The 18228-nt window shown below is 53.9% G+C and overlaps 1 protein-coding gene across 2 annotated transcripts in view; it reads left to right on the top strand.

Moving 5' to 3' along the window:
- CD6 (CD6 molecule) overlaps window positions 1-16605 on the top strand; it is a 49981-nt gene extending 33376 nt beyond the window's left edge. The window contains exons 2-13 of one of the 2 annotated variants that reach the window (XM_063728417.1): window positions 2861-2929; window positions 3838-4188; window positions 4815-5126; window positions 5853-6155; window positions 7348-7413; window positions 9702-9842; window positions 10194-10289; window positions 11966-12088; window positions 13709-13780; window positions 13989-14243; window positions 14519-14623; window positions 15488-16605. In XM_063728417.1, the coding sequence (XP_063584487.1) occupies window positions 2861-2929; window positions 3838-4188; window positions 4815-5126; window positions 5853-6155; window positions 7348-7413; window positions 9702-9842; window positions 10194-10289; window positions 11966-12088; window positions 13709-13780; window positions 13989-14243; window positions 14519-14623; window positions 15488-15552 (1958 nt within the window). In that variant the 3' untranslated portion in view covers window positions 15553-16605. The remainder of the gene's footprint in view (window positions 1-2860; window positions 2930-3837; window positions 4189-4814; window positions 5127-5852; window positions 6156-7347; window positions 7414-9701; window positions 9843-10193; window positions 10290-11965; window positions 12089-13708; window positions 13781-13988; window positions 14244-14518; window positions 14624-15487) is intronic. The other variant, XM_063728418.1, reaches the window with a different exon arrangement.
- The last annotated feature ends 1623 nt before the right edge of the window (window positions 16606-18228 follow it).

The following is an 18228-nucleotide window of genomic DNA, read 5'->3' as shown; positions in this document are numbered from 1 at the left end:
AGACTCTGTCTCAAAACAAAAAAGGTGATAATGATGTCTGAGAAACGCAAATGAAATGCAAGATAATTGCATTCGGCCCTCTGTGAAATGAGGCCTGGATGGAAAGACGGTTCCAGGTAATTTCTGCTTTTGTTCCTGTAGCACAGAAGTCAGAGAACAGAGAAGCCAGGTTCCCTTCTTGGGATAGGGGATGGGAGAATGCTTGACACAAAAAGCCCTCGACGTTATCTGCTTTCAACCAGCTGCCTTGGAGCTGGCAGCTGCTGCTCACTCATTCATTCAGTCAATCAACAAACACTGCCTTGGACACTGTGGGGGACACAGGGCTGACCCAGCCGTAGGCCCTGCACTCTAGGGTTTTCTGATCTAGGAGAACACATTTTTGTCTTTATGCATGAGAAAGTGGTTTTCCAGACCCAGAGACAGAGATGATACAGAGCAGAGCTAAAGCCCCCCCGCCCCACAGACATCACATTAACACACACGGTCGTAATCACATATGCACACAGTCCCTCACACACACTCACATGCACACACCTCACAGTCATACACACTGCAGCCATCGCTCAATCCCCCCTCCCCCACCCCATGTAGTAACATTGAAAACTACGCTGGAGCACTGGGACCGTTGCTGTGGGAACCAGGATTCTGAAATCCTAACTTGTGGGCATCTGAATTCTTGCGCTGAACATTCTAATACATCAGCCACAGAGTTTGGCTCTGAATTTGGAGTCATTTCCCCTCCAGGGGCTCAGGCTGGGCAGACATCCAGGGAGTTAGCCAGGACGGCAATTAGAGGGCTGATGACTTTCTGCCTGATGATGGAGAGGCCCACACGGTTTCCTGGAGAGGGCTGTCTGCCAGGGTGTGCACGCGCACACGCACAAGCTCAGGCTCAGGGGGTGTGTCCGTGGAATCTGCTCAGGTGAAGCTCCAGGAATGTGTAGCGGTCATGTCCGAGTCTTCAGCCTCTGTATCAGTCAGGCCAGGCTACGCAAGGCTGTAGCAACAAGGACACCCCCAAATCTTCATGGTTTAACATGATAAGGGCTTACTCCTTACACAAAATCCAAGCTGGGTCAACATCCCCTTCCCTCTTGCAGTTCCTCCGCAACCCAGGGCCTCTAATATCCCTCAACAGGGAAGACATAAATGGAAAAGGCTCACTGCCTCTTCCCTGCTTTGGCTCAAAAGTGGGCAGACGTCTTCTGCCTAGGCTTCAACCAGCCCAACCTAAGTGCAAGAGAAACCAGAAAATGAAGAGGAGTTCATAGGCAACCACGACAGTCCCTGCCCCAGAGCCTCCCTTTGTGCTTTACAAGCCCAAACATCCCAGCCCAGAGGGGAGGCAAGTCCTTGGAGACAGTTTAAATCCAGGCTCTGCAGCTTGCTCACTGGGTGGCCTCAGGCCACGCATCAGTCGGGGTCCCACCAGGAAACCTAGAATAGGAATTTAAAGGGGGCTCATTTACAGAAGAACTATTTACAAAGGGTAATGGAATAAGTAGAATCGAAGAGCAACTTCTGGCCAAAGGAGACACAACCAGGGAGTGGTCAGTGAGTCAGAGTAGGAGACAGTGAAGGAGAGGTCACCTTGAATAAGCAATGTCCTTCACATGAGGGACACAGCCTACCTGAGGGACCTCACAGGGAGGGGCCAGAGGAATAAGTGTCACATCTTCGCTCTCCTCACTTCCGCCTATCTCTGCTAAGGCTCCCCATTGGCTGAATCTGACAGAAGCCATAAGGCCCAGGAAGACAGGGGTTAATCCAAACAGGTCAGCCTCCCAGGGCAGAATGGATAGTAGCTCTGGTGGAATAAATGGACCCTATCTGGCAGGGACAACTGATTTTTGCTTTTGGAGCCTCCTTTTCCTAGTCTGTAAAGTAAGAATGCTAACACCTGCCTCACTGCGTTGTTGAAAGTAAATGGAATAGGCCGGATGCAGTGGCCCACGCCTGTAATCCCAGCACTTTGGGAGGCTGAGGCAGGCAGATCACCTGAGGTCAGGAGTTCGAGACCAGCCTGACCAACATGGAGAAACCCCGTCTCTACTAAAAATACAAAATTAGCCAGGCGTGGTGGCGCATGCCTGTAATTCCAGTTACTCAGGAGGCTGAGACAGGAGAATCGCTTGAATCCGGGAGGCGGAGGTTGCGGTGAGCTGAGATCAAGCCATTGCACTCCAGCCTGCACGACAAGAGCGAAACTCTGTCTCAAAAAAAAAAAAAAGAAAGAAAGTAAATGGAATAATATATGCAAATATGCAAATACCTGTCCTTAGTGAATGCTAGTTTCTTAGTGTCTGAAAGCTCTTTGCAATCCAGTGGTTCCCAGTCCAGGATGTGCCAATTATTCTAAAGTCTGGTATGAAATTCTCAAACAAATTCTACAAACAAAATTTTCTTTTTCTAAATCACTCCCATTTTTGAGCTTTTTCTATATGTCAAGTATTTCATAGGCTGTCTCATTTCAGTCTCACGATATTTTCCTAAGAATCAGTGCTGAAAAATTGGGACTGGCACAGAAAGATTAAGTCACCCATTCATGGTCACGAAGCCACTTTGTGTGTCTGGCCCCAATGCCCATTGCCTTTCCTCCCTGTTCTACTCTGATTTCTGAAGATGTGTGTGCAATGACTAGGTAAAGCGGAGGATCCTGAAATGCCAGTGTTTGAGAACTTCCCCTACCTTGAAGGGAGGCAAATGCAAATGCACCCAAAGTTGAGGACCATGCCTTTTCCAAAGGCCTCATGTAGCCACCACAGGCTCCAGGAAGTGCCCCCTGATCATCAGGGTGCCTCTGTGGTCTCCAGGCCTGAGCTCACTCACCCACCATGCTGCTGCTGGTTCATTTCAGGTCATCCGTCTCCAGCCCCATCTGACCAGCTCAACACCAGCAGTGCCGAGAGTGAGCTCTGGGAGCCAGGTGAGCAAACATTCCCCCTGAGGGTCCATGATCAGCTTTCTGTAGGTGGTCCCCCACGGTAATAATGAAGGGAAATGGACATTTAGGATACCAGGGAGGCTCCCTGACTTCAGACAACTGACCCATCACCTGAAGTTCCACTATCAATTCACTTTGAGATCGTAGAACTACCATTTTTGAGAGGACACTGATAAGTCACATACAGGTGGGCAGGTATGCCTGGAGCATGTTAAGGGGATTTGTTGAGAATAGGCTAGAGTTCTTGGTGGGGGAGGCAGGGTCCTTGATTTACTCAACAGATATTTATTAAGGACCTACTGTATGCAAAGCTGCATGCTAGCACTGGGGGTACAATCCTGGGCTAAAAGGGGCAGGTGGTTCCCAAAGAAGGGGCTCTGGGGAAGTGAGGACCACCATCAGCTGAAACAGCCCATCATCAACCCCATGGCCAGCCCCTTGGCAATCCTCCAAGGTTCCCTAGTCACTGTGACAGCCTCTAGGACAGTACCCTCAGAGGAGCAGAGGGGCCTTCAGGGGAAGCATGCGCCCACTGGACCAGGGCCCCTGAACTCACAACTCTGCCTTTCTTTCACAAACGGGTGCCCCTGGAGACAGGAGCAAGTGAGGAGGGTTTCTGGGGGGCTGGACCCCTGGTTGTCTGTCATCCATCTTAACCTCTAGAGTCACTGCCGAGCTCCACCTTTGGCTGACTCTAAGGAGAACCACAGAGTCAGGCCTCAAGGTGGGCTCAGGGATGAGCCAGCCCGGCTCCATTTTGCAGATTGGAAAGCTGAGACCCCTAGCCAGGCAGGGCGTTGTCAAAGTTCACGCACAGAGTCAGTGGCAGAGCCTGGGCAACCCTCTGCCCAGGCCCCACCGGTCTCAGCTCTCTGGTCTGACACTTCCAGGGGAGCGGCTTCCGGTCCGTCTGACGAACGGAAGCAGCAGCTGCAGCGGGACGGTGGAGGTCCGGCTCGAGGCGTCCTGGGAGCCCGCGTGCGGGGCACTCTGGGACAGCCGCGCCGCAGAGGCCGTGTGCCGAGCACTGGGCTGCGGCGGGGCGGAGGCCGCCTCCCAGCTCGCCCCGCCGACTCCCAAGCTGCCGCCCCCGCCGGCAGCCGGGAACACCAGCGCAGCCGCTAATGCCACTCTGGCCGGGGCGCCCGCCCTCCTGTGCAGCGGCGCCGAGTTGCAGCTCTGCGAGGTGGTGGAGCACGCGTGCCGCAGCGACGGGAGGCGGGCCCGTGTCACCTGTGCAGGTACGAGCGCACCCCCTACACGCGTCCCCCCGCCGCACTCCCCAGGCCTTCAGCCACTGCTCCTGGCTCCAGTCCCTGGACCCAAGCCTCGCCCTCCAGACCTCCACCTCCACCGCCTACCAGTGCAAACGCACCGGGTTCCCACACCGGAGGACGACCTCGAGTCATTTCCAGATCTGAGCGTTTCCTCGGATCTGGCCTCCAGACTCCAGCCCTACACTTGGTCCCTAGTCCCACCCCTGGGTTCCCAGAGGTAACCCGGTCTCTAACCCCACTTACTGGGCCCGCCGCATCCCTGTCCCCTCCCGCTCTGGGTCTCTATCTCCTCCCCTTTCGCCATCTATATAAACATGCCCAGGTTCACAGGGTCCCTTAGCGCTGTGGCTCCCAGGCTCCCAAACCTGCCCTCCAGGCCCCGCCCACCAGGTCTCTGGTCCCTCCCACCAGCCTGCGGCTCTACCTAACCCATCTGCAGTCCTGGGAGGATTCCCAGTCTTGCCTACCCGGCTACAGCCCTCTCACTGGGTCCACAACACGCTCACAACTCTCCGGCCAATCCAACCATCGCCCCAACCCTCCCTTCCTGGCCGGGTGCCCCAGCGTCCACAACCCCCTCCCACCCCTAGAGAACCGCGCGCTGCGCCTGGTGGACGGTGGCGGCGCCTGCGCCGGCCGCGTGGAGATGCTGGAGCATGGCGAGTGGGGATCGGTGTGCGATGACACTTGGGACCTAGAGGACGCCCACGTGGTGTGCAGGCAACTGGGCTGCGGCTGGGCAGTCCAGGCCCTGCCCGGCTTGCACTTCATGCCCGGCCGCGGGCCTATCCACCGGGACCAGGTGAACTGCTCCGGGGCCGAAGCTTACCTGTGGGACTGCCCGGGGCTGCCAGGACAGCACTACTGCGGCCACAAAGAGGACGCGGGCGTGGTGTGCTCAGGTCAGTGGGCGGAGTCGCTGAAGCCCGGTCACCACCAACACTCACCATAGGCCTACTGGGCGCCAAGCCTGGAGTTAGTGCCGGAGAGGTGGTCCCTGCCCTTGAGAGGTCACAGTTCAGGAGGGGAGATGAGACTGAGACAAACATAATTCAGGAGAGGAAGTGGTAAATGCCCCCAAGAAAGGCAGTCAGGTGGAGTCTAGAGGCAGCAGGCAATGTGGAGCTGTAGGCTAAGGCTGACCACCTCCTGGAAGAGGTGACATTAAAAGTGAGACTCTTCCCGAGTGGGAGTTGGTCACCTGCATTCGAGCAGCAAGGGGAGACTGAAGGCAGGGAGGCCTCTGAGGAGGCTGTTGGTCTGTCCAGGTGAGGCCAGAAGGTTCTGGACCAGACAGTGCCTCTCTTTGATATGCAGGAGATGGGGGAGGTGGGGGTGTTAAAATGTAGATTCTGACTTAGTAGGTCTGAGGCAGAGTTCCAGAGTCTGCGTTTCTAACAAGATCCCAGGCAATGACGATGCTGCTGCTTCACAGACCACACTTATCACAGCAGGGTTGGCCAGAGCAGATGGGGCAGGTGACAGGGGGACACAGACACAGGAGGGAGAAGACACAAGATCTGGAGACCAAATGGCTGCATTGGTGCCTGCACTGGTGGGTCTGGGCTGGCGGGAATTTCTGCCCAAAGGATCCTGACCTGACTCAGTCCCCTGCCCCTTCCCTGCAGAGCACCAGTCCTGGCGCCTGACCGGGGGCGCTGACCGCTGCGAGGGGCAGGTGGAGGTACACTTTCGAGGGGTCTGGAACACAGTGTGTGACAGTGAGTGGTACTCATCGGAGGCCAAGGTGCTCTGCCAGTCCTTGGGCTGTGGAACCGCGGTCGAGCGGCCCAAGGGACTGCCCCACTCCTTGTCCGGCAGGATGTACTACTCATGCAACGGGGAGGAGCTCACTCTCTCCAACTGCTCCTGGAGGTTCAACAACTCCAATCTCTGCAGCCAGTCGCTGGCAGCCAGGGTCCTCTGCTCAGGTACCCCATCCTACTCCACCCCCCAGATTTGAGCCAGAATTCTACCTGAATCCATGTCCTAAAAACTTACAGTCCAAGGACCACAATAGGCACCAAATCGGCAATGGCACATATGGCATAAGAAGGAGCGTTGTCCTTACGGTGCCCAGGCAGACAGTGCTAATTCATCGAGGTATTTTCAGATGCTCCACTCAGCCCCAGAATGATGAATCATATATGAAGACATTATATACTAAGCAATGGTTCCTCTTGAGTGGGATTGACTCAAGAGTTGAAACCAATTTGCCATCCCAGCCCTGGTGATGATAGTAAAAATAATATTAGCAGGCCCTAGTAATAATATCAGTGACAGCTTCTGGAACCCTGATCATATGCTAGGCATTGTTGAGCACTAAGTAGCTCTTATTTCAGCTAAGCCTCATACCCACTCTATGAGTTGGGTTCTGCCATATCTTACCAAATCTAAGATGGCATTGTTTATAAGTCACACCATTATTATTTCATGTACCATAAAGAAGAACAAACACTGCCAAAATAAACCACCAAACGTAATGACTGAGACCGTGATCCCAATTTCAGACGTGTTAAAGTTTGAAAAAATGTGTTAGATAGATCTGAAGAAACATGATATTTGCGTTCTTACGGCATTCAGACACCAGGTTACAAATTCCAGCTCTGCCATTTACGAGCAAGGAGGCTTCTGACAGTCCCTTAACCTCCATGTGTGGATGCTGATGCTAGGCACTTCACAGGATAGCTGGGAAACCTGATAGTATCTGCTGAGGGACTTTTAAGCTCATTTCTTTGTGACCATACCTGCCCAACGGGAATGCTGATTATGATAACGAAGATAATGTCCACTCTTCATCTCCCTAGGCTGATTAAGAACAAACTGAAACTGAATGGAAAAGGGATTTGTGGTCTGTAGCAGCTTACACAGAAAGAAGGGATAATTCTATTAGCCCTTTATTCTAACCAAAGAGCCTTCCCAGCATTTAATCCATGAGTTCCTCCTTACTGTGGGGGGTGGGGGAGGGGAGGGAGGTAAGTTTCCTTAGCCACGTGCCCCTGATGGGAGCACAACCCTAGTTCTGAGTCACTTGTCTGTCCCGTTCAGTTTCTAACCCAAGGCCTGGCACGCAGTAGGTGCTCAGTAACATGCATTGAGTGACTGGGCGGTGCTTTCTGACAGCTTCCCGGAGTTTGCACAATCTGTCCACTCCCGAAGTCCCTCCAAGTGTTCAGACAGTCACTATAGGTAAGTGTTGCTGGGTACTACGCGGTTTCTCAGAAGCTTGGACATCTGGGTGTGTGTGTGTGTGTTCCTGTGCACACCTGTGTTGGGATGGAAGATGGTTTGGTCCTCATCCTCCACCTCCAGCCAATGGACTTGCCTCCCCGGGGCTCTGTGGGTGGCACTTTCTGCTCTTTCTATATCCCCTCCTTGCCAAGTCAGCCCATAGATCACTGAGTCCTGATACTTCCTGGACAGAAGTCCATTCCCCCACTTTCCTGTGAGCTCCTGGTGGGCAGAAGGAAAGAGCTGGAGAGAGCTGATACCACCTCAAGCAGGGGTCAGGGTCGGGGCTGCAGAGGGAGGGTGATCTTGGCCCAGCTGGGTAGCGGGAATGCTGGCACACAGCCCTGTGTTCGTAACAGGCCAGACACTGGGCCTAGTGCTTTATAGCCATTATTTCCCAACCCTTTAATCCTCTCGGTAGCCAAATGGGAGAGGTCTATTATCACCCTTACATCAAGAAAGGAGCTGAGGTTCCGAGGCTGAAGTCACAGCTAGTGATTGCTGGCCAGAACTGACAACAAAGGCTCTGAATTCCAGATCCATTCTTAGTCTGCCCACCAGCTGTGTGTAGCTTGGCTGGCGTCAGAGCAGACTCCCAGGACTCAACTCCCAGCTGTGCCTCTTGCTAGCTGTGCCCTGTTGGGCAACTCGTAACCTCTCTGAGCCTCAGATGCCTCAATTATAAAATGGGAGTGATAAGCATATAGTACTTTCTCCTAGCATTGCTGTGAGGCTCCAGTGAATTAATTTTTGTAAAGCACTTAGAACAGAGCCTCAAAGACAGTAAGAAGTGTCCGAAAGTCTGCTGTTGCTATGAGTATTTAGTTCAGGCATTAAGCCCCTTTGCAGTCCTGGGATACCTACAGGGGCTGGCCCAGACTCCCTTGCTCTGCCTCCTAGCTCTCTGTCATCTTCTCTCAGACACCCAGAAGCAGTGAACAGGGGTTTGGGGAGAGGGCACAGACGCCCTAGCCGTAGATGACAGCAGAGAGAGGAAATGAAATGTACAACTGCACAGGCTGCGGGTCAAGCTCCTGCCAGGCCCCGCAGGCAACCTGCACACACTTTCTCTTCCCGAGGTTGGAGTGGGGATCCACGCCATCCTGGAAGGGCAAAGAGTGAAGCACAAAGAGAGATCCAGGGACCACACCCCGGCCCTTGGTCCATCAGCCCCTCTGTCCATCAGCCCCTCCCTCAGCCACAGCCGTCTGGACTCACATTCACGGGTCTCCCCATGGCCGCAACACCCAGCCTCACTCTCACATCTGCTTCCTGCTGCCAGATCCAGCTCCCATCCTGACCCAAACTTCCCCATTTGCAGACAGAGAGGGGAGAGGAGAAAATGAAGACAGGGAGAGGGTTCTCTCCCAGGGGAAGCAGATACTGCCCCCAGCAAAGAGGTCTGGATGATCTCATCTCCCTCCCCGTTGCTGTCACTACTAGTCATCTAGCCCTGCGGTCTGCTCACTCCAGGAACCCTCCTCACTGACCCCTGTATCCATTCTTGTGCTTTGCTTTCTTTTAAGCAGAGGGGAGGCTGAGGGAGGGGGAAGGCAAGAAGTCACCCCAGAGTGGGGCTGCAGAGGTGGGAGACCCTGAATCCCAGACCCCACTCCCGTCCTCATGGAGGGGATGTCTGGTGGGAAGGAGGGGGGACTCAGGCACAGCTCTCCTGATGGTCTGTTCACTGCCAAAGGTGGCTCAGAGTCACTGTCTCTGGGAAGTCAGCATTGGTCTTCCCTCACAGAGAATGAAGTGCCTTTTGTAGGGCCTCATGCCCCCAGTGTCACTGTTCAAACCTCCATCACAGCAGGTGCCTCATCATACTGGATTGGGTTACTTATTGATCTCTCCGCTAGACAAAGCCCCTCAAGGCCTGTGATACTGTTGTCATATGTGTAGCCCCACGGTCTAGGGCCAGGCACACAGCGGGTACTCAATAGTTGTCTATTGCACAAAGACTAAATACTGAAGAGCTAGCAGACAGATAGATCTCTGCAGCCTGGGGGCCAGAGTTCTATTTCAGGCAGTAATTCATTTAATCAATTGTTCATGCATTCAATATGCATTTATTGAGCGCCTAATACACACCACACACTTAAAAGCAATGGGAAAATTGGAAAAAGGAAGCAAGGAGGAAGATAACATAACAAGAGAAGCAGGTCAGCTTTACAGAGAATGGAAAGGCAAGAAGAAGGGTGAGTGCCCATTCCTCTTTCTTCCTGAATTGGAATTCTTGTTTCCAGAATCTTCTGTGACAGTGAAAATAGAGAACAAGGAATCTCGGGAGCTAATGCTCCTCATCCTCTCCATCGTTCTGGGAGTTCTCTTCCTTGGCTCCCTCCTCTTCATAGCCTTCATCTTCTTGAGGATTAAAGGAAAATACGGTAAGTGCAAGGTTCTGGGAGCCACAGCCATCCCAGGGGGATGTGAGCCTTGGCAGAACCCCAGCAGCAGTGGCGTGGTCCAGCAATGGCCACCCGGCCCTGGCCCTGGGGAGATCCCCATGGTGGAAAAGATTTTCCCAGCATGCCCAGCAGTCTTGGACGCACCAGCAGGGAGGACCAGACTGTGCATGTGTGTGCGCGCCTGTGTGTGTGTGTGTGTGCACGCGCGTGTGTGCCTGCAAGTGTTGGGGGAATGAGGAGGGTGGTGTGTCGATGAGAACAGAATAGAACCAGGTAGACTGGGAGAGGGCAAAAAAATGACTTGTAGAATTTCTGCCTCCCCTCCCTCAGCCCTCCCCGTAATGGTGAACCACCAGCACCTACCCACCACCATCCCAGCAGGGAGCAATAGCTATCAACCGGTCCCCATCACCATCCCCAAAGAAGGTAGGATGTCCTCCATCCTGGGTGTGGGAGGGCTGGGGAGGACAAGAAGGGTGCACTTTCTGGAAGGTCAGCACCGCTTAGGTCCAAGACGTACACACGGCTGGAGATGAGATCTGGGCCAGCCCACTCATGGCCCTGGGACCTTGAGCAGGCTCAAGTCGTCCCTGGACATTGAAGGGCAGATGACCTTCCAGTTCAGTCACGCTAGGACTCCAGAGTTTTGATTTCTGGACAAATACAGGCTAAGCGCATTTTAGATCTTGGTTCTCAGAGGAAAGCTCTGTTCTGCTTTGCTCTGCTAGTTGGCTAGTAGGCTTGTGATATCATCATCCTTGTCAATGTCTTGCCCAATTGGCCTTGTGAAGCCCCATCAAGATTCTCCTAGAATGTGGTTTTATTTCATAGTTCATATTTTCTAAACAACAAAAAAAATTGGGGCTGGGTACAGTGGCTCACGCCTGTAATCTCAGCACTTTGGGAGCCGGAGGTGGGCAGATCGCTTGAGGTCAGGAGTTGGAGACCAGCCTGGCCAACATGGTGAAACCCCATCTCTACAAAAAATGCAAAAATTAGCCGGGTGTGGTGGCATGCACCTGTAATCCCAGCTACTTGGGAAGCTGAAGCAGGAGAATCGCTTGAACCCAGGAGGCAGAGGTTGCAGTGAGCCGAGATCACACCACTGCACTCCAGCCTGGGCGACAGAGCAAGACTGTCTCAAAAAAAAAAAAAGGGGGTCAGTCATTCATCCTTTATGATATATGGATTTATACCTCTTGCAGAGGAATTCGAGCTTAATCACCTTGCATTGTGAATATATTCAATCACCTTTATCGGAAAGAGTTCAATGACATAAAAACCCATACAAAACTCAGCCAAATATTATAAATATCCTTTGCACAGAGAATCCATGTATATGAGAAGAGAATGTGAATACAGCATCTAGCACAAGGCTTAGCACAGGGCAGTTGCTCACTGAATAGCACAGTCTAGAGGTTTAGAGCCAGACTGCCGGCTCTGGGCCAGGTAAGAACCTGTCTGTGCCTCAGTTCCCTCCAAGGCAAAATGGGGATAATAATGTACCCACTTCACAGAGTTATCATGAGGTAATACTTGTAAGAGTTAGAATAGTGCCTCACATATAGTAAGTACTGTGTTAAGCATTTGCTAAATAAATGTTTAGTTCTCCATATTGGAAATTAACGAAGGCAGCCTAGAAACTTCAGACTGGGTGGCTTGTACAAGATGGGCTACCCAGGCCGGGGGCACTGGTGGATGCCTGTAGTCCCGGCACTTTGGGAGGCCGAGGGGGATGGATCGCTTGAGCCCAGGAGTTTGAGACTAGCCTGGGCAACATGGTGAAAACCTGTCTCTACAAAAAATTCAAAAATTAGCTGGGCGTGATGGTGCATGCCTGTGGTCCCAGCTACTTGGGAGGCTGAGGTGGGAGGATCACCTGAGCCCAGGAGGTCAATGCTGCAGTGAGCTGTGATGGCACCACTGTACTCCAGCCTGGACAACAGAGTGAGACCCTGTCCCAGAAAAGAAAGAAAAAAAAAGGGCTACTTGGTGCTCCCCTGCCACTCTGCCTCTCACCTCTGCCGTTCATACTCTACCATCTCTCCCTACGCCTTTCCGCCCACCACTTTGCAATGCCCTTGACTCTGTTCTCTCCCCAGTTTTCATGCTGCCCACCCAGGTCCAGGCCCCGCCCCCTGAGGACTCAGACTCTGGCTCCGACTCAGATTATGAGCACTATGACTTCAGCGCCCAGCCTCCTGTGGCCCTGACCACCTTCTACAGTGAGTGCCTGGCTGGGCTCCCAAGGGCCCACCTGCCTGAATCTGGGAGGGGGCCCCGAGGGGACCGTCAGTAGTCCCGCCTAGTAACCCCTGCATGATGTGGATAGAATCCCCCTGGTTACCCACTGGATTGACTGTAAATGGTCCTACATTGACATTTGCACAGTGCTTTGTGACCCTGGGGTCATCTCGATGTCTCAGGACATCTCCACTCTGACCTCTGTCTCTGGCCATATAGGGTCTTAAGACCAGGCCTTTGACATTCATCTAAAGATGGCTTCTCTGTGTGAGAGCTTGGGGAGTGCGGATGAGAGACACAGTTGGCGGGGGTTCTTGCATGCCATATCCCTTGGTGTCCCATCCCGCCCTGTCTGACCCCATCAGCTCCACCCACTTCCTTACCTCCATGCTCATGCCAGCTTGTGCCTCATAGCCAGCTCTTTTCTTTGCCTTCTGGGGATAGGAAGAGGAAAGATAATGCTAAAAGCAGTTCCCGGGCAATGCTGGGAGGTTGGAATAGACCAGAGCGTCCCACACCTTATTGTGGAATCACTTGGGAGCTTGTCAAAAATTCCTGAGCCCCTCCCCACACCTAATGTTATCAGTCAGGATGAGAGTTTGGCTGTGTGTGACAGAAAGCTCCAAATGACAGTGTCCTGAGAGGCTGGCAGGGGCCCAGGCCCCTTCTTTCTTGCTACTGCGCAGTCCCTAAGATGTTGCCTTCACCTACATGATCCAGAATGGCTCATCTCCATGTCCACGTTCCAGGCAAGGGCAAGGGAATGATGGGATGCTGGAGATGGCCACAGATTCCCGCTCACAACCCAGCACCCAGAACGAAAACCCACTAGCTGCAAGAGAGGCAGGGAAATGAAGGCTCTGTCCTGGGCAGCTGTGTCCAGATAAAAGCCAGAATGGATATTGGGGAACAGACAGCTGTCCCTACCCAGCCTGCTAACCCAGGGCTTCTGGGGGTGGGACACGGATGATTCCACTTCTTCTGGCCTGTGGACCAGTGTTTGGGAGCCACAGGGATGAAGTCTCTGTTGAACCTGAGATTCTGAGCCCAGGCATATAAGATGCAAGACTAAGAGTCCACAGTGCTATAACATTGAAATTAAAAGTCAGTGGTACCAGGTTCAAAAGAGCTGACTCGGAGATCCCAGACACTCATATCCTCGAGACTATAAATCTGATTCTGAAACGTGAAGGTGCCACAGAGCCTGTGATGCAGTGATTCCAGACCATCTGGGTTTCACTCTAGGAAGGCTTCTTGAAGGAGCAAACATCTGTCCTTCTCCTGCCCAGAGCTGCCAGGTCACAAGGACAGAACCAGACTCTTGATACCTCTCTAAGTAGCAGGAGGGACAGCTGGGGCTGGTGGCTGGGGGGTTGTAGGGCACTAGAGTTTCTGACCCCAGGCTAGATTGAGGCAAAGGGTCTGCTGGATTGGGATATGAACCTGGAATTTGATGGGAAATGCTAAGCCCTCTCTGCCTCTGGAGTTGTCCTCCCACCCTGTTCAGCCTCCCCAGGCCCCAGGAAATCCAGCCCCTTCTCCAGGCTCCTAAATGATGAGGTTGAGCCTTCACCCCTCCCCACCACCGCCTCTGCTTGCAGATTCCCAGCGGCATCGGGTCACAGATGAGGAGGTCCAGCAAAGCAGGTTCCAGATGCCACCCTTGGAGGAAGGTGAGTCAGGATGGGGAGGGGTGTGAATGGCAGTCCCACCTCCAGAGAGTAGCTCAGCTCACCTTGAGACCTTCCAGCAGGAACCTCCCTCAATGAGTCTTTCCAGACTTTCCCAAATCCTATAGGCAGTGAGTGCTTTCTGAAGTCTGACTTAAAGCTCTCTTGCTGCACTGCTTCTTTCGTCACCATTCTCCCTTTCATGCCTTAGGACTTGAAGAGTTGCATGCCTCCCACATTCCAGCTGCCAACCCTGGACACTGCATTACAGACCCGCCATCCCTGGGCCCTCAGTATCACCCGAGGAGCAACAGTGAGTCGAGCACCTCTTCGGGGGAGGATTACTGCAATAGTCCCAAAAGCAAGCCGCCTCCGTGGAACCCTCAGGTGTTTTCTTCAGAGAGGAGTTCCTTCCTGGAGCAGCCCCCAAACTTGGAGCTGGCCGGCACCCAGCCAGCCTTTGCAGGTAAGCTGTGCCTCTCCCGAACCCCCATCCCATAGCCAGCCTGGCTGGAGGAGGCATAAAGCTGGGAGCCCTCAGCCAGGCTGAGGTCAGGATTCTATCCAGTTCCGCAGCCATTCGCTGTGTGCCCTTGGACACATCTCCCATCTCTGGGCCTTCACTTTGTCATTTGTTAAGCTAGGGACTTGGCTCTCGTGAGTCACGTGGGCCCCCCAGCTCTGGCAACTTGAGAAGTGGCTGTGTGCTGGCAGAGGGTGACTGGTTCTGGGGGTTTCCAGCAGGGCCCTCGGCTGATGACAGCTCCAGCACCTCATCCGGGGAGTGGTACCAGAACTTCCAGCCACCACCCCAGCCCCCTTCGGAGGAGCAGTTTGGCTGTCCAGGTGCCAATATCTGGGGAAGGGATTTGGGAGGGGGACAGAGAGGGACTGGGGAGTAAATGAGTGGGGAACTATTGGATGCATTAGCTCAAGGGGAAAAGGAGAAAGGAAAGGTAAAAGAAGAGAGGGAAAGTAACTTTTTCAAAAACAAAGCAAGGCCAGGCATGGTAGCTCAAGCCTGTAATCCCAGCACAAGGCAGGAGGATTGCTTGAGGCTAGGAATTTAAGACTAGCCCTGGGAACATAGCAAGACCAGTCTCTACAAAACCAAAAACTAAATATTAGCCGAGCGTAGTAGCATGTGCCTAAAGTCCCAGCTCCTCAGGAGGCTGAGGTGGGAGGATCGTGTGAGCCCAGGAGATCCAGGCTGCAGTGAGCTATGATCGTATCACTGTGGATCATGCCCCTGCAGGGTCAGAGTGAGACCCTCTTTCTACAAGAAAACAAACACAAGCACAACAAGAATATGAAGAGGTGGGGAAAATGGATGTGGACGGGATGGAGAAATAGTCAAACAGGTTGCTTTGATAAGAAGTGAGCTCCCTGTTAGTGGAGGCATTCAAGCAGAAGCAGCTGGTTGGCCCCTTGGGGGAGACTGTGGTAGCAGAGGGGCTCCCAGCATTCAATCGTCCACCGTGTCATGCAGTGTGCCATTGTGGAGACCATAGCCCTGAACCAGACAGACGAGGCTATTCCCTCAGTGCTGATGTTCTAGCCAGGGACATGGCCGGAAGCAAGATGATCAGATGGCTTCATGCAGCATCCCACGGGGATAGTGACATGGAGCCAGACCCACTCACCTCCTTCCCGTGGGGCAGCAGGGGCAATGACTGGGTCTCCCACTAATCTGGGCCTCTCTGCCCACAGGGTCCCCCAGCCCTCAGCCTGACTCCACCGACAACGATGACTACGATGACATCGGCGCAGCCTAGGCCGGGGCCAGCCAAGGCTCCTGGCTCCGACCCTCTGGCCTCCTGCTCTACCTACTCCCTTTCCCCTTCCCCACCCTCCCAGCTCACCTCCCCATGGAGCTGAGAGGCCTCCCTTGGAGAGATGGAAGGAAACGTTACACCTTGTACCCCTCAGTCTCCATCCATCAAGCCAAACCTGCTGCCACAGCCCTCCCCCGGCCCCAGATAGCAGCCCCAGGGAGGATGCTGCCTCCAAGAGGTGTGAGCCCTCTGTCTTGGGGATGAACAAGCAGAGTCTGGGCTACCTCTCGGCAGCTGGTGGAGGGGAGTTGGGGAGCTGGACTGGATGACTCTGGAGGCTCCTTCCAAACCTCAAGTGTCCGGCGCTTTGATTCCCTGAGTTTCTGACACTTGAGGGCCCAGAGGTCCTGAGAGGGGCAGAACTGGGCCCCCATGCCAGTGCTGCTGCAGGAGGACCCACGTGCTAGGGGCTGCTGGGCTGTTGTCACTGATCGGTGGGCGCTGGGGGGATGGGGTAGCACACCAGCTGTCCCAGGCTTTGCTCCGGGTGGTAACTGCACTTGGGCAGGGAATATAGCCTTCCTGGGCACAACTAGCTGATAATGACAGGTTGACTGTGTACCCCCAACCAAGGAACTGGGGCCCAAGGCCAGTACTGCCCCAGAGACACTTCAAGTCCGCCAGGGGCACAGACCAGTTGTGCAGTGACTGTCCCTGGACAATGGGTCTTTATTCTGAGCTTCCTATGGTTTACAAAGAGGGCCCCAGCCCAGCCCCACCACAGACCCCAGAGATAGGGGCCCAGTCTCCATGGGGGCAGGAGCATAGAGATATTTTCCAGGAAGGGGCTCAGAAGCTGCACTAGGCCCCGAGTCCCCATTTGTCTCCTTGAATTGATGAGGGTGCTCCCGGGAGGGATGCGTGAATATGCAGTGTTGCACCCAAGGCTGCAAACGTCTCCATGCAGCCCCCAGAGAGAGGCCCACGGTCTCAGACCAGGCTTTGTTGTCCTGCTCTGAGTATCCTGAGATTAAACTGAATTGCTGAATGAAACCAGGGCATGGAATGACAATTTCTTAAACCTCATAGAACCCAGGCTGCATGTGTGTGTGCACGTGTGTGTGGCACGTATGTGTGTGTGTGTGTGTGGCATATGTTGGACACAAATGAGACAAAGAGTTGAGCTCAAATCCTTTATTTGGGAAGTAATCCCAGGGAGCAGCAGTAAGAAAATGAGGAAGAAAGAGGGGGAAGGAAGGAAGACAATGTTCACGAACAGGTTGCTATTATGGGGAGCCAGGGCTGAATGGTGCTGGGGACCTCTGGGAGACACACCTCAGAATTGTCCCACCAAGGGGGCAGGGAGCTGGGATATTGACGCGCCCTCTCTGCCTGTCATTGGTTGAGGAGCATTAACCCCCAGCCCCAGCACTACGGAGCTGCCTATGAGTGAGCTGGGCACACACTGTATCCAGAGAAGCCACAGGCAGAGGGTCAGAGGCACATGCTATAAGAAGCCATCTTCCATGGGAATGGTCCAGGAAAAGCACCAACAGCAACTGCTCCATGTTCAGAGTGTGTGTGTGTGTGTGTGTGTGTGTGTGTGTGTGTGTCAGGGAGAAGTCAGGTTGGGGCAATGGTGGGGGCAACTCTATCTGTTTAGGAGGAAATGCTAGGGAACTGGAAAACCCACTGTGGCTCAGCACCATAAAAAACACTGGGGAGGCCGGGCATGGTGGCTCATGCCTGTAATCTCAGCATTTTGGGAGGCCAAGGCAGGAGGATCACTTTAGCCCAGAAGTTCGAAACCAGCCTGGGCAACATAGTGAGATCCCGTCTCTACCAAAAAAAATTGAAAATCATCCAGGTATGGTGGTGCACACCTGTAGTCCCAGCTACTTGGGAGGCTGAAGCAGGGAGGTCGCTTGAGCTCAGGAATTTGAGGCTGCAGTGAGCCATGAATGATCACATCACTGCACTCCAGCCTGGGTGAGAGTGAGACTCTATCTCAAAAACATTTTTTTAACACCGGGGATAGGAAAACAGAACCTGACAGACTGAGAGGCAGGGTCTATGAGAACTCAACCTCACCGCCTTCCTGGGCTGCTCCACAGCAGCCCTGGGCTCAGCAGCAGGGGTTACTGCACTGAATGAGTTCCTGCCTGAGCCCCCAAACGCTTCAAAGGTAGGATAATTCCAGGGATTTTTATGCTTAGAGTTGCCTGGAAAAGGATTGCACCACCCCAGAAGGAGGTGGGGATGAGGCTGGTGGAGCTGGAGGGGATTGGAGCAGATCCGCACAGAGGAATCGGCATTGCCTCCAGTCCTCTGCCCATTCAGGGCTGTGACTTTAGCCCTGCTGCCATGGCCAGTGCCCAGCTCTGCCTGCAGGGTGAGGGTTGGGGCTCAGGTTTTCTCCGAGCCCTCCTGGGAGGGGCGGATCATGAAGGAGGTGGGGCTGTGGGGCGGGCGGGGCCCGCTTTCCATTCACCTGTCCCAGAGGTGGAGAGAAAGCCGCGCTCCCCAGGGCAACCGTCACAGGATGTGGTTGGCAGTGTTGGGCCCCCTCCTCGGGCCCTCTGAACCCTCTCCAGGGTGGCAGGGGATTCCTAGGGGAGGAGCCACTTCTGGGGTAGGTGGGGCAGACTCAGCGGCAGGGGGCTTGTGAAAGCCTGT

This window comes from Pongo abelii, chromosome 9, assembly GCF_028885655.2.
Source record: "Pongo abelii isolate AG06213 chromosome 9, NHGRI_mPonAbe1-v2.0_pri, whole genome shotgun sequence".
Taxonomy (NCBI): Eukaryota; Metazoa; Chordata; class Mammalia; order Primates; family Hominidae; genus Pongo; species Pongo abelii.
Note: the sequence above shows the minus strand (reverse complement) of the source record. Positions and strands in the feature narration are given on the sequence as shown.